The 15,455-nt window shown below is 41.4% G+C and overlaps 2 protein-coding genes across 3 annotated transcripts in view; both read right to left on the minus strand.

The window, feature by feature from the left end:
* MYOM1 (myomesin 1) overlaps positions 1 to 6,675 on the minus strand; it is a 120,810-nt gene extending 114,135 nt beyond the window's left edge. The window contains exons 1-2 of one of the 2 annotated variants that reach the window (XM_055559208.1): positions 6,493 to 6,675; positions 1,997 to 2,321 (exon numbers count right to left, since the gene is read on the minus strand). In XM_055559208.1, coding sequence (XP_055415183.1) covers positions 1,997 to 2,298 — 302 coding nt within the window. In that variant the 5' untranslated portion in view covers positions 2,299 to 2,321; positions 6,493 to 6,675. The remainder of the gene's footprint in view (positions 1 to 1,996; positions 2,322 to 6,492) is intronic. The other variant, XM_055559207.1, reaches the window with a different exon arrangement.
* Positions 1 to 15,455, minus strand: part of LPIN2 (lipin 2) — a 375,312-nt gene that overhangs the window by 238,788 nt on the left and 121,069 nt on the right. The window lies entirely within an intron of this gene.

Below are 15,455 nucleotides of genomic sequence, written 5' to 3' on the forward strand. Positions count from 1 at the left end.
TTCCATATTTGCAGCCAATTCGAGGTCCTCATGAATATCCCATGGCACACATAACCCATGAAAGTGGGATTGAAGAACGATCCTATTCCATTTTAAGTGGAATTTCAGAATGTTGCCGTCACACATTCCAGGTAAACTCCAGAGACTTTGGTACTGGACGTGCAGACGCTCCCAGGAGGTCGGCGCCGCACCCCCAAAGCACAGCTGTACATCAGTTGCTGATTAACCCACAGGGATACAGGAGTTTCTGCCTTCAGAAGCAGTCCTTACTTCTGTTCATACAAACCACTGTATTATTTCCACAATCACTTTTCTAATTCCTTAGAAGTAAACACCTCTCCCAGCTACCCTGACAGATATTTTGTGGACATAAATTGTATAAGACTTAAAATAACATCTGTTTATAACAAATAATGCAATATATGCCAGACAGGGGAGATGTGAGGCAGCAGCTGGTAACTGACCACACAGCCCAGGAATTCATACGTTTGGAAGTTCAACAATCCTTTCTGTGGACTATAGATAGACATTTAATAAAATCACATGAATCTTGCAAGTGTTTTTTAATCTCCATGACACATTTCGCTCGGGATACTGAGAAAATAAAAACTGGCTTGGACTGAGAAGGTAGGGATCCAGCCAGCATTCATCAGGCTGGAACAAGACACAGAGAAGCCAACCTCAGGGTTCACAGGAAACACTTCTCCTGGGGACACTGCTGCAGTAGGGTTCTGACAACCTCCTCTGCGTGACCACAGACTCACGGAGAAACTTTCTTCTCCAATATCAAAGATAATAAGCTGGTTTGTTGTTTGAAATTTTTTTAGGAAGAATGAGAGATTGCCTCTTTGCATGGAGGACCTCAGAAGCAGATTCAGTTCTCAGCCCACGTGCTGGGTTCCTAAGCGATTTCTAGATAAACAGTCCTCATTTATCTCAGCTCGACTGTTTCCAAAGCAACAGGACACTGATTTACTTTTTAGACCAGACCTGCATCTAAATCCCACTCGTCCTAGAATACTACTGAAACCCTCTTTTTCTTTTCTTTTTTTAAACTTTTAAATTTGTTTTGGGGTATAGCTGATTAACACTGTTGTGATAGTTTTGTGTGAACAGCAGAGGGACTCAGCCATACATATACATGTATCCATTCTCCCCCAACCTCCCTCCCACCCAGGCTGCCACATAACATTGAGTCGAGTTCCATGTGCTATACAGTAGGACCTTGTTGGTTATCTGTTTTAAATATAGCAATGTGTACATGTCCATCCCAAACTCCCTATCTCTTCCCCCTATTCTCCCCCTGGGCAACCATAAGCTTATTTTCGAAGCCTGTGAGTCTGTGAAAGTCTCACTTTTCCTCTGGTGTGGGGTCTCCCTCATGGCAATGGGTTGATAAATATAATTCTGTCAGAATATAGGTTTGTTCCTGGTGTTGTTAAGCTGACTGAGATACGGCCACGTTTTTATAAAATTCTCCGGGTAAAGAAAATATTTGCTGCTTGAATAACAGTTTGGAATTTTGATGCTGGCTTTCAGATACAGAAAGAATAGAACACATCTCTGCTGCAGTTTGGGTTCCTGTGGTCTGTGAATTTTTAATCCTATTCTCATCTAAGTTGAAAGTTGAGAGGGCCAGGAAACCTGCTGTGAGTGTCGGAAATGTGATTTCTCAACTTTGCTGCTGCTGAATGTTGAACACAACCTGTGGCAAAACTTCTCTGCTTCTAGCAATATCGCAGTTGGCAATTCAAGCAAGACACCCCAGGGCGACTGCGAAGCTCTTTGTGAAACTCAGGTAAGCAAGGGAAAGGGGAATCCAAGACATAAATCCCAAGCCTTCCAAACACATGGTTTGACCTTGCTCCATACCTGGTTTAAAGGTAGGGCTGCCGGACCCACGAAGAAATGAAAATGTAACCTGGGGCGTAAGGTGGGGGTGGGGTATTCAGAGAGCACGGCTTTGCCCCACGTTTGTAAGGCTGCTTTCACATACCCGTGGGAGTAGCCATAGTCATAGGCTGATGCCGCCTTGTGACTGGCTGCAGACGAGAGGGCAAACTCGGAGGCCCGGGAGGCCTGATGCTGGTAGGATGCGGCGGACGCCTGGCTGAAGGCCGCTGACTCCTGACGGTGGGCAGCGGATGAGCGGCTGCTGTAGGCTGTGGAGCCATGGGTGTAGATGGCTGAGCTTTTCTTCTCCTGCTGGTACTGGCTCATGGTGGTGCTGAGGTCCCTGTTGCGGTAGCTGCGGTCATAGTGCTGGTGAAGTTTCTGGTAAAACGGCAGAGACATCATGTGCCCCCAGGGATCCAGGCAAGCTGTGAGAAAGCAACCGATTTGAGTGAACTGGTGGCTCAGAGGTTAAAGCGTCTGCCTACAATGCGGGAGACCTGGGTCCGATCCCTGGGTCGGGCAGATCCCTTGGAGAAGGAAATGGCAACCCACTCCAGTATTCTTGCTTGGAGAATCCCATGGACAGAGAAGCCTGGTGGGCTACAGTCCACAGGGTCGCAAAGAGTGGGGCACGACTGAGCAACTTCACTTCACTTAAGGAACTAACTCTCCAGAACAAGACATCTAAATCAGTAGGTGAAAATTACTACCCTTTTATTTCTTCCAAAGAGTAAGTGGAAGTGGAAAATAATGTGAAGGTTAGTTTAGCTGTTTACTCAATTAACTCCCTGCTTCACAGCCCTGATGTACCTCCTTCTATCATTGTGCTGCCTTCTTTTTAAATACCTGGAGATCTTTACAAACTTTCCCTGTTGTGCTATTTCAATGGATATATGTGGATACACGTAAATGTGCTGTTGTGTCCAACTCTCTGCAACCCCTTGAACTGTAGTCCACCAAGCTCCTCTGTCCATAAGATTTCCCAGGCAAGAATACTGGAGTGGGTTGTCATTTTCTTCTCCAGGGGATCTTCCCGACCCAGGGATCAAACCCAGGTCTCCTGCTTCTCCTACACTGGCAGGCAGATTCTTTATCACTGTACCACCTGGAAGCCCACTTTAATAATATATATTTCAAATTTTCTGGCATTTCCTTCTGATGGGGACTTTACCTGAGAGATTGTGTAATAATGGAGAGTCTGTGTCCAGCCAATGTGGTTTTTATTCAGCAAATAATTACTGAGAACCTACATTGAGCCTGGTACTATTCCTGACCAGGAGATAGATGAACAAAACAACAAAATTCCTGCTCTATATAGATAACCCTATATAGAATCTTATATTCTATTGCAAGTGATGATGGACAAATAGAGAAAATAAAGTGTAAGGTATATTAGAACTTGCTTAATGCTATAGAGAAAAATAAAACAGGAATGTGGAATGGGATGCCATTTAAACAGCATCATCAGGGATAATGGTGATGACTGAGCATGAAGGTGACACCTGAGCATGAGAATATCTGGGACGGGAGAAGCATTCTGGATGGAAGACCACTGCACAGGCACTGGGGGGCTGTGAGCCTGCCTGTTGCATTGTACTCCAGGAAAGGCAAGTTGGCCAGTGAAGCTGTGAGGAGTGAAAGGGTGCAGGGAGAGGTACAGAAGATGATGTCAGGGAGTGGGGAGGGAGGAGGGTAGTGTCCTACAGGTAGTGTAAGGACTTTGACTTTTATTCTGAAAGGAGTAAGGAATCATTGGAAGGTTCTGAGCTGAGAAACACTCTTGCTGAGTCTGAGAATAGACTGTTGAGGGACAAGAGTGAACGCCAGGAGGCCAATGAGAAGGCTGCCATGGACTGAGTTGTATCTCCCCAAATCCGTATTTGAAGTCCTAACCTCGTGACTGGATTTAGAGATAGGATCTTTACAGAAGAAATGAAGTTAAATTGAGGTTCTTAGGGTAGGTTCTAATCCAATAGGACATGATTGCCATCGTTATAAGAAGAGGAAATCAGGACACAGATATGTATGTACGCAGAGGGAAGACACGAGAAGATGGACTATCGGCAAGCCAGGGAGAGAGACCTCAGAAAAGACCAACCCAGCTGACTCTTTGATCTCAGATTTCTAACCTCTGGAACTGTGAGAAGATAAGTTTCTGTTGTTTAAACCACCTGGTCTCTGGTGCTTTTTTACGGCAACCCTACTGCGATAGTCCAGGCTAAAGATTATAGTGGTAGCAGTGAAATGTGAGAAGGGATCCAACTCTGCATATTTTGTAGGTAGAATCAAAAGTATTTGCTGAAAGTTCTGGAATAGGGTATGAAAGAGAGAGAGGAGTAAGTGACAGCTCCAAGGACTTTGCCTAAGTAACTGGAAGATTAAAGCTGCTGTGAACTGAGATGAGCAGGATTGTAAGAAAACAGCAGTTTGGGATGGAAGAGCAGGAACCTGGTTTGAGACATTTTACATTTGAGATATCTGCTAGACACCCAAGTGGAGAGATAAGGTGGGATGTTGGACATGTGACTCAGGAATACAGGGTAAAGGTCCAGGATGGAGACCTACATTTGGGACTCACCAGCATATAGATAGTATACAGTCCCCTCCCCACCCCACCCCCCCGCCAAAAAAAAGAGATGAGAATGAAAGTCCTAGGACTGATCCTGGAGGATGCTTATATTGCCATATAACAAGCCCTCTCAGATCTCACAAATGGTTCAAAAAGATGGTGTCAAACCAGAAAAATTCCATTAAGAATATAAAGCCTCCTAGTCTTCCTGTATTAAAGAAGAAAGTCTGTTAGCACTGTAGCAGTTTGCATTGTGAATTTGAGCTAACAGTCCTACTGAAAATCAAAGATGGGTTTGCTTAGCATAGAGAGGGGAGACTTCAGATTGCATTATCTTTCTTTAGAAATCTGTCCACTGACTGGAGCCTATCAGCCATACTAATAACCCTGGATGAAGTAATAGTTTTATGAAAGCCACCCCCTTCCATCATTAAAGCTTTTGTGCATGTCCTAAATGTTTTACATGTAAAATCAGTTGTAATCAATTTTTCAAATCTTTTAAAAAATTCTAAATGAGGACTGAATCTTTCTAAACTTGCTACATTTTTTTGGGTCAAGCTTAAAATCTTTTTATTTGAAGTGAAAAGTAGGCATGTATTCCCTAGAGAAGAAAATCCAGCAAACTTCACTCCAGAAATATTTATGTTAAGGCTCATGGAAGATATCACTCTACATGGCATTTCCCAGGAGGAAAAAAATAGCTACCAGCAAACAACTTTTGCTTCAACCCTTAAATAGACTGTTATTTTCTATTTTAAAATATACAGAATAATGATCAAGTATAATGAATAATCATTAGATTAATTTTTATAGAAAAAGGTGTAGACTATATTAATATAGAAGTATATGATATTAGGCATTTATAAAGCTATTTGGTAAATTTGCATAATGATACATAGTATACTGCAACACAGAAAATGTTATTTGAATGATGTCCAAATAAACAATGAATGACCTTCTTGTGTATTATAAGCTAAATTCAGAATCCAAATAACTTGAAATGCTGTTAATTTTCACAAAATAAAATCTTTAAATGTCTTGCCTCAATTCTATTTTCCATTCTCTTTATTTCTATTTTCCCCCAATATATTTACTTTTAATAGTACTGAATATTCCAAGCACAGAGATAATATATTGCAAGTAAACAGGTTTTGACATTATGTCAACAGAGCTGGTCGTCACAGCTCTGACCTCTGGAACGAAGGTACAACTACCTTCTCTTCATTAAGTAAGTAAGGATTATCCCCCAACACATGACAGCTAGGGTGCATTGGGAGGAAAGATGGTTTGGTTGTCTTCTATTCCTTTAAGACCTGTGTTGTTGTTTTTTTTCCCCTGAAAATAATTTGGGAATTTAGGAAGAAACACTAACTCCATAGTTGTATTGTGACACAATACTTTTGTATAGGAGTTAGGGACTGAGCTATAAAAATTCTTCACAGAAAGTGTGAACTTTAGGGTCATGATGCAGGGATCTGCGTTGCCTCTGAAATACTGCTTAGCCATTTTCCAATTAGAAATACCCCCAATGCACCCTTACATTTATCCACATGGCATTGTCAGGGCAAAAATCACTGAATTAGAAACTTGAGACTTCAGAGTTAACCTACTCCTTTTGATCAAATTTGTAATCAGGCAGTACTGTAGGCTTATGGAGGATGAAAAACACATGATTTCCTGTTTCCTCACCCATTCCAGATTTCAACCAAACCGCCGAACTGTAACTTGGAAAGAGTACTTGACTCACGCTTACAGTTCTATCTGAGACAGCTACAGTTTTTTATAGCTCCAGGAACAGTAGCTTAATTTTAAAAGAATCCACTGATCTGAGAGAAGGGCTGTGCCAGCACAAACTGGCACCCTGCTGCTCACATTCCTTCCCTGGAGCTCCACTTTCCTATTTCTCAGCTATTCTGACATCTCTTGGAGAAAACTGCTGAGCTCAGAAGACAGAAACCACATATACCGCAGTGCTGTTGAGCACATAAAACATCAAGTGCACTCTTCTGCCTCAAGGTCACACTTACCAGTTTGCAAAGGATTGATGGTGGTAGAAATGTTCCGATGTGACGGTGGGTGCTGGATGAGACAGTGAAAAACCCACGTAGGTCGAATCCAAGAAAAAGTTAAGAGTCAGGGCTAAAAAGACAGGACCCTGGGGGCCAGTTCAAAAATAATGCATGTGGTCAGGCAGTAGAATGTCAGAGCCACACAGCCAGCCTTTTATGGCTAAGAGAGTAGATAAATATAGCAGCAAATGAGGATTGCAGTCCTGAACGGAAAGGAAGAGGAAGGCCCTGGCAGGTAGCTGCCACAGTAATATATTGACATGCATGCCAGTCGGTGGGTCTGGTCTGATTAAGCTAAATGTAGGGCTTTTATTTAGCTATATGAATTATTTTCAACATCATTTTACCACAGCATATTTAAAAGTGTAATAGAAAGAGTAGTTTGTGTTATGAGCTAAAAATAGGTATAGTAATCTGATTCCCAAAATGAACTTCATGGAATTTTAATACCAAGATATGGTTCTGAATGTGCTGTTCATAATCCATGAGCAATACATTTAGGAGACACAACGTGAAGAAAGATCAGGGGGCTGACTAGAGGCAAGCAGGGAAGACATGCGTTACATGTGGTGGAAACTTTGCCTTGATGATACCCAGTCACTATTTCTCTCATTCCAGGAAAATTTACCAAGTAGGTCATAGTGCAGCTTCAAGCTTGAATCTTTGATTCCCTGTTCATTAACTGAAGCCTTTAAGAAGCAGCGTCTTTTATCTTACCTAAAGTCAGAGTATGGTCACTCTATCTAACAAGAGATTCTCTTTCTTTGATTTTAGACCATTTCACAAATTCAGAGGTGATGTTACCTGGTGTCAAGAACCTGCACTTTGGAGTCAGACCAAAACTTGGTTCTAGGCCGTCGATGGCACTTAATAGCCATGTAACTTTAAGCAGTTTATTTCTCCTTATGCTTCATTTTCTTTCTCTATAAAATGGGAATGTGTGTAAAGTCGCTCAGTCGTGTCTGACTCTTTGCGACCCATGACTGTAGCCCACCAGGCTCCTCTGTCCATGGGATTCTCCAGGCAAGAATACTGGAGTGGGTTGCCATTTCCTTCTCCAGGGGATCTTCTTGATCCAGGGATTGAACCCGGGTCTCCCGCATTGTAGGCAGACGCTTTATCGTTTGAGCCACCAGGGAAGACATAAAATGGGAATTATACCATCTAAATTATGGGACTGCTGTGGAGATCAATAATGCAGAGAAAACACTTAATCTAGTTATTGCATCAAATGAAGACTTAGTAAATGTCAACTACTGTTACTGGTAGTAATAATTTGAAAGCTCATTGTTTAGAATATATGTACTGAGCATATATTCTGTGTGGTATTAGATGTGATTCATGTGATATTACATCAACTTAACATAGATAGCTTGTATCTATCAAAATATTGAACAGACCCACTATTGTAGCCTGCTTTATAATTCCTTTCTTGATGATAACTACAATTAACACTGTTGAGAACCTACCAAGTGCCAGACACTCTGATAGGCACTGTACATACATGATCTCATTTAATTCTCAAATTATCCTGTAAGGTAGTTATCATATCTCCCATAGCTAAGGAAACAGAGGCTTCGAGATGTAAAGTCATTTACCAATGAGCACACAGTTAGTAAATGCCATAAATGCCCTGCATTCAGAGATATTTGAATTCCAAAGGTCATGCACATTTTGTCATGGATTGCCTTAGCCTCTTTCCAATGACATTTTGTCTAGAAGAAACTAGGTATTTTCAAATGGTCTTTCAAGTGCAATACAGGTCTCCACTCATAACTGAGGGTCAACTTGTAAGCTACCCAATCAATGTATGTAAAAGAATATATTTCACTTAGTCTTGATCAAATTCAATCCAGCATTTGTTTAACTAAATACACCCTCTAGCTATTATGCATAAGAACATTTTTGCTGTCTGGAATCCATAGGAGAATTTTCCAAGCTTTATGTTCTCCAAGTATCCATTTGCTCTCTAAACATCCAATACACAATTACATTGATTCTTCCAAGTTTTACCCACCAGCCATTGTAATGGTTCCCAGTGAGTCATTTCTCTAGGGAACATGGTAAGTTGCTTCAAATCTCCTTGAAATAAAGAGAAAAAGTAAGCAAAAATAAGAGATAAATATCCAAAATACCAGCTAATATTTATTTAATAAGCATTTGCTCTATGCTAAGTATTAATATTAACTGCTTTATAATATTTTATTTAATCATAACACATAAAAACACTTCATTGATTATGATTTAGAGAGATTAATATTCTTAAAGTAACACAACTAGAATGTGACAGAAATTCAAACCCAGGTCTGTTCTACATAGAGTCCAGCCTCCTATATATATCATACCATACTTTCAACCATTTAACTCTGTGTGTGTGTGTGTGTGTGTGTGTGTGTGTGTATAGATACATAGGTAGACTATGCCAATAACCTCCATTAGAAGTAAGAACTTTTACCAAAGAGTCTTAGTTATAGTTTCCATATGACACACAACTATTAGGTCAAGATTTGCTGGCTACATATATCAACACATTAAAATATTTACTGAACTTTAATCCCTGTTAAGAAGGCAAAATGACAGAAGTTCACACACGCTTGTGGAAAAACAAAAATATCATTTATCCATTGATACTAAGGATCCAAGTGAAAATCAAATAGTCAATTTTAAACAAATGTACAAGATTTGGCAAAAGAAGTATAAGCTAGAGCCAAGCAAGTCTCTGGAGTAGTGGAGTTTCTGCTGTAGCACCATATGGATTCAGACTTTTCTAACAACATATTTTGGGTTTCCCTGGTGGCTCAGACAGTAAAGAATCTGCCTGCAATGTAGGAGATCTGGGTTCAATCCCTGGGTTGGAAAGATCCCCTGGAGAAGGGAATGCCAACCTACTCTAGTATTTTTGCCTGGAGAATTCCAGAGGAGCCTGGCAGACTACAGTCCATGGAGTCACAGAGTCAGACATGACTGAACATGCATGCATGTATATGCATATGCATTGGAAGCATAATAAAATATTTATCCAAGATATAAATATCCAGATAATAAAATACCTACTGCGGTGTACTGCATAATAAAACTAAAGACAAAACATTAGTGGTGCTTTGACAAATCAAAACTTAATCAAATTCCCTTAAAGACGGTAGTGGTGGTTTAGTTACTAAGTCGTGTCTGACTCTTGTGACCCCATGGATTTTGTAGCCCACCAGGCTCCTCTGACATGGGATTTTTCCAGGCAAGAATACTGGAGCGGGTTGCCATTTCCTTCTCCAGGGGATCTTCCCAATTCAGGGATAGAACCAGAATCTCCTGTACTGCAGGTGGTATCCTGCATTAATCTGACTTAATCATGATGCCCTTTCAGATGTGTGATTATTTTGAAAACTTAATGGAATGTTGCTACTGCTAAGTCACTTCAGTCGTGTCCGACTCTGTGAAACCCCATAGACAGTGGCCCACCAGACTCTGCCGTCCCTGGGATTCTCCAGGTAAGAACACTGGAGTGGGTTGCCATTTCTGTCTCCAGTGCATGAAAGTGAAAAGTGAAAGTGAAGTCGCTCAGTCGTGTCTGGCTCTTCGAGACCCCATGGACTGCAGCCCACCAGGCTCCTCTGTCCATGGGATTTTCCAGGCAAGAGTACTGGAGTGGGTTGCCATTGCCTTCTCCAATGGAATGTTAATCTATTGTTAATTTCAAATTTCCCAGAAAAACATCTAATGCAAAAGACTTTTTAAAAAGCATATAACTATACAAGTCTGAAGATTTAAAACATATTTGCTTCCAGAATTACAATTAGTTTTTTAATAAAGCAGTTTTAAAGTAGATACATCCTCTCTTCAAACTAACTGTAAGGGCTGTTTTGTGGTTTAGTCGCTCAGTCGTGTCCAACTCTTTTGCAGCCCTATATATGGACTGTAGCCCACCAGGCTTCTCTGTCTATGGGATTTTCCAGGCAAGAATACTGGAGTGGGTTACCATTTCCTCCTACAGAGGATCTTCCCAACTCACAGATCAAACCGACGTCTCCTGCATTGCTAGGCAGATTCTTTACCACTGAGCCACCAGGGTGTTAATATTTTTATGTGTGAAGCGAAGAGTTTAACCAACTGCAGTGTACCCTAAAAGCCAAAATAAATGTACAAATTATATTTAGGCACCTAGAAATTTTGTTTTACAGTAGAAGAGGAAACAGCAGCAAATTATTATTCTATACATGAGGGAATAAAAAAAATATTCTTTAGAAATAATGTAAACCAAAACAAACAAAAACTAAATTCCAGCTGAAATCAAGAAAGTTTATTTAAGTTGCTGGGGGTCTTAGTTAACAAATAAAACCCATGACTCAATAGTATGGGAAAAGAAAGACCTATATTTATTCAGTTCAATTAATAAAGCATTTATTGAAAACCCAATAATGTATCATGCACTGTGCTATGGTTCAGAGGTGACTAACTCACGTTCCCAAAGTAGCCACTGTGTAGTTGGGTAGATAAAGATTACTTACAAATAACTATAGTACCATGTGATAGATGAAATGATGAACACAGCATATAAGGAAAATGTGAATGGTTGTTATATCTGTACAAAACAAAACCAAAAGAATTCTTCTCCTTTAAAAGATAGGAATCAGGGACTTCCCTGGTAGTCCCGTGGCTAAGACTCCATGATGCCAATGCAGGGGGCCCAGGTTTGATCCCTGGTCAGGAAACTATTAATAGATCCCTCGTGCCTCAACTAAAGATACCTCATGCTGCAACTAAAACCTGGCACAGCCAAATAAATAAATATCTTAAAAAAAATAAAAGATAGGAATTAAAGGAGAAAATCTAATATATCACATATTGCTCACCTATTATGCAAAGCACATGCTAGGTACAGGGAAGCAAAATGACTGACACAGACCCTGTGGTCGAGAATTTCTAAATACAAAGCAATTTCTCCAATACAAATGCTTTTAACAGAAGGCAAAGCTTAGTTAGATTATTCAGTAAGCTCATAAACTAATTGTACCCTTCCTATCTCAGAGTTGCCTAATTAAAAATTATATATATATATATATATACAGACATTTGGCATCTAGTCCTTTGTTCACTGAGTGACTTTTGAAAGACATTTCCCCTCTCTGAAGCTCTATTTTCTTGCCTATAAAATAAAGAGTTAAACCAGAATATCTCTAAGGTGTTTTCTAGACCAAACCAGATAAACTCTAAGGTATTTCTATCCATCCAAAAAGTAGTTGTTCTTTTTTTTTGCCCACTTTGTAAGCTGACTAGTAACATCCTATGTGAAGCAGTTTTGAAGGGAATAAAAATAAACCCTCCTGCCTCCAAGAATTCTGCTTCTATCTGTTCATTCACGTCTGAAATGCTCTCTCCTGAGAGTGTCATTTTATGAATTTAAATCCCAATTATATTGAAAATGGCCCAGAAAGACGTTTCAGCACATGATCAGTTAAGTCTTTGTGTGACAGGACAGAGTCTCAGTTTTCTTGTGAACAGAGTGGTGAGAATAGAGGGGAGAGGAGAGGGTTAAAAAGGACTAGAGGAGGGGACCAAGGGTTCTTATCAGAAGCTAGATGTCATCTAGTTATGAAATGAGGTCGATCTAAAGTAGATGAACTAGATCTAAATCTAAAAATTAGATCTAATTCTAATTTTGCCTGTATCTGGGCAATAGCCAAATTAAGCCAATGCTGTCAACATCTTATCTCAGGACCCACGGCTGTTAAGAGGCCCATGTGAGCTCCCACCCAGGCTAAGGATGGGGAAGAATTACTGGGGCTGACAGCTGATCCTGAAAGGGATTAATCCTGTGATGTGAAGCACTAGCAGAGGAGCTGCTAGGATAAATCCCCACCTCCTGCTCAGACCCCTCTCTACTGTCCTGTCCCCCAGACTAGGCTCCAGGCGACCAGGAAGCAGATACATAACTCCAGAGTGGTCTTGGTTTTCTGTGGAATGCTGCACTTGTGGCTGTAGAAATGAAATTTCTATTCTTTACCAGTTGCCCTAGTTACCTCTCCTTAATTCCCTCCCCCATCACAAGAACCTTCATCTTGCTTATCCAAACCCTCTTCCTCTGTATTTTTTTAATAATTAGTGTCAAGAATTGTGAAGGCATACAATAAGTATTATTCAGCCTAAAAAGGAATGAGATCCTGATTCAAGCTCACAACATGGAGGAACCTTGAAGACATCATGCTGAGTGAAATAAGTCAGACGCTAAAGGACAAATATTGTATGACTCCACTTAGGTGAGGTTCATTGGGTAGTTAAACAGAGACAGAAAGTAGAATGGTGGTTACCACTGGCTTGCGGGGAGGGGAATGAGATGTTTAATGGGCAGAATTTCAATATGGAATGATGAAAAAGTTGTGAAGATGGATGGTGCTGATGGTTGTACAACAATGTAAATGTGCTAACATCACTGAACTGCACACTTAAAAATGGTTAAAATGGTAAACTTTATGCTGTGTATATTTTCCCATACACACACAAAACCGAAAGGTCAGCAATTTTACCCTGCTTATAAAGCTAACAAACTAACCTGCTACAGTTTCATTGATGCAACAAGACAGGGGACTCCTGTTCAGAGTTAGAGAACTTTATTAGAATTGATGCTTTTGAACTGTAGTGTTGGAGAAGACTCTTGAGAGTCTCTTGGACTGCAAGGAGATCCAACCAGTCCATCCTAAAGGAAATCAGTCCTGAGTGTTCATTGGAAGGACTGACGCTGAAGCTGAAGCTCCAATACTTTGGCCACCTGATGTGAAGAACTGACTCATTTGAAAAGACCCTGATGCTGGGAAAGATTGAAGGCGGGAGAAGGGGACGACAGAGGAGGAGATGGTTGGATGGCATCACTGACTCAATGGACATGAGTCTGAGTGAACTCCCGGAGTTGGTGATGGACAGGGAAGCCTGGCGTGCTGCAGTCCATAGCATTGCAAAGAGTCGGACACGACTGAGCTGAACTGAACTGATTAATCACAGCAATTAAAAGCCAGCGTCAGCACATTCTTTACTGGTTTGACTCACCCCCCCTGTTCTCACAGGGCAACATGAAGAGGGCCAGGTGACACCTGCACACACACCGGGTTGCATCATGAGAGTGGAACTTTGAGCTTAGAGAACCCAAATATTTTATAAGCAGTAAGCATGCCTGTTCTTTGCTCCAGAGGCAGACATTTTCTTTACTGTACATGGAGAGGGCCATGCCTGCCTTTGCCACAGAGGAAGACACTTTCTTTACCTTCAAACATCCCTGAAAAGACAGCTTGGAACCAAGGGAAGCCAAGGGCTTGCTTGTAAAACGTGCTGAAACATGACTAATGCATGAGAATCGTCTCCCAGCAATCAACATATGTTATTCTTACCAAAAAAAAGTTTTTTTTTTTAAAGTGAGAAACAGACTAGAGAGCAACAGATATGAATCTCTGGTTTCAATTTATCTTGAATTTCTCTGTAACATTTTTACGGAAGTGTAATTTGCATACCATAAAATTTATTGATTTTAAGAGTAAAATTCTATAAGTTTTAGTAAACTTATACAGTTGTGCAACCATTACCAAAATTCTGTTTTAAAATACTTGGACTCTGTGGGAGAGGGCGAGGGTGGGATGATTTGGGAGAATGGCATTGAAACATGTATAATATAATATGTGAAATGCCAGTCCAGGTTCGATGCATGATATAGGATGCTCGGGGCTGGTGCACTGGGATGACCCAGAGGGATGGCATGGGGAGGGAAGTGGGAGGGGGTTTCAGGATGGGGAACACATGTACACCCGTGGCAGATTCATGCTGATATATGGCAAAATCAATACAATATTGTAAAGTAGTTAGCCTCCAATTAAAATAAATATTAAAAATAAAATAAAATACTTCATCAGAAAAGTTCCTTCATGTCAGTTTGCAGTCAGCCTGTGGTTCCTTCCACAACTCAGGCAACCAGTGACCTTTCTGTCCTTACAGTTTAGCCTTTACCAGAAATTTCATACAAATGGAATTATATAATATGTAGTCTTTTGGGTCTGTTTTTTTTAACCTAGCCAGATGTTTTTGAGATTCAGCTATGTTGTTGCATGATTCAGCAGCTTACTATTTTTTATGCTGAGAAGTACTTTGTTAAAAGATACACCACGTTGAGCTTCCCTGGTGGTCCAATGGTTAAGAATCCACCTGCCTATGCAGGAGACACATGTTTGATCCGTGGTCTGGGGAGATTCCACATACCATGGAGCAACTAAGCCCGTGCCCCACAGTCTCTGAGCCTGTGCTCTAGAGCCTGAGCCACACTACCAGGCCCGCGTGCTGCAACTGAAGCCCGTGCCCCACAGTCTCTGAGCCTGTGCTCTAGAGCCTGAGCCATACTACCAGGCCTGCGTGCTGCAACTGAAGCCCGTGCCCCACAGTCCCTGAGCCTGTGCTCTAGAGCCTGAGCCACACTACCAGGCCCGCGTGCTGCAACTAAGCCCGTGCCCCACAGTCCCTGAGCCTGTGCTCTAGAGCCTGAGCCACACTACCAGGCCCGCGTGCTGCAACTAAGCCCGTGCCCCACAGTCCCTGAGCCTGTGCTCTAGAGCCTGAGCCACACTACCAGGCCCGCGTGCTGCAACTAAGCCCGTGCCCCACAGTCCCTGAGCCTGTGCTCTAGAGCCTGAGCCACACTACCAGGCCTGCGTGCTGCAACTAAGCCCGTGCATCCTAGAGCCAGTGCTGCGCAGCAAGAGAAACCACCGCAATGCAAGTCTGAGCACCACAGCTAGAAAGTAGCCCTGCTTGCTACTAGAGAAAGCCTGCACGCAGCAAAGACGACTCAGACCAGCCAAAAAAAATTTTTTTAATAAAATAAATTTTTTAAAAGATACACCATGTTTTGCTTATCTGTTCATTAATAAATCAACCTTGCATTGTGTCCAATT

Source organism: Bubalus kerabau, chromosome 21, assembly GCF_029407905.1.
Source record: "Bubalus kerabau isolate K-KA32 ecotype Philippines breed swamp buffalo chromosome 21, PCC_UOA_SB_1v2, whole genome shotgun sequence".
In the NCBI taxonomy this organism is placed as follows: domain Eukaryota; kingdom Metazoa; phylum Chordata; class Mammalia; order Artiodactyla; family Bovidae; genus Bubalus; species Bubalus kerabau.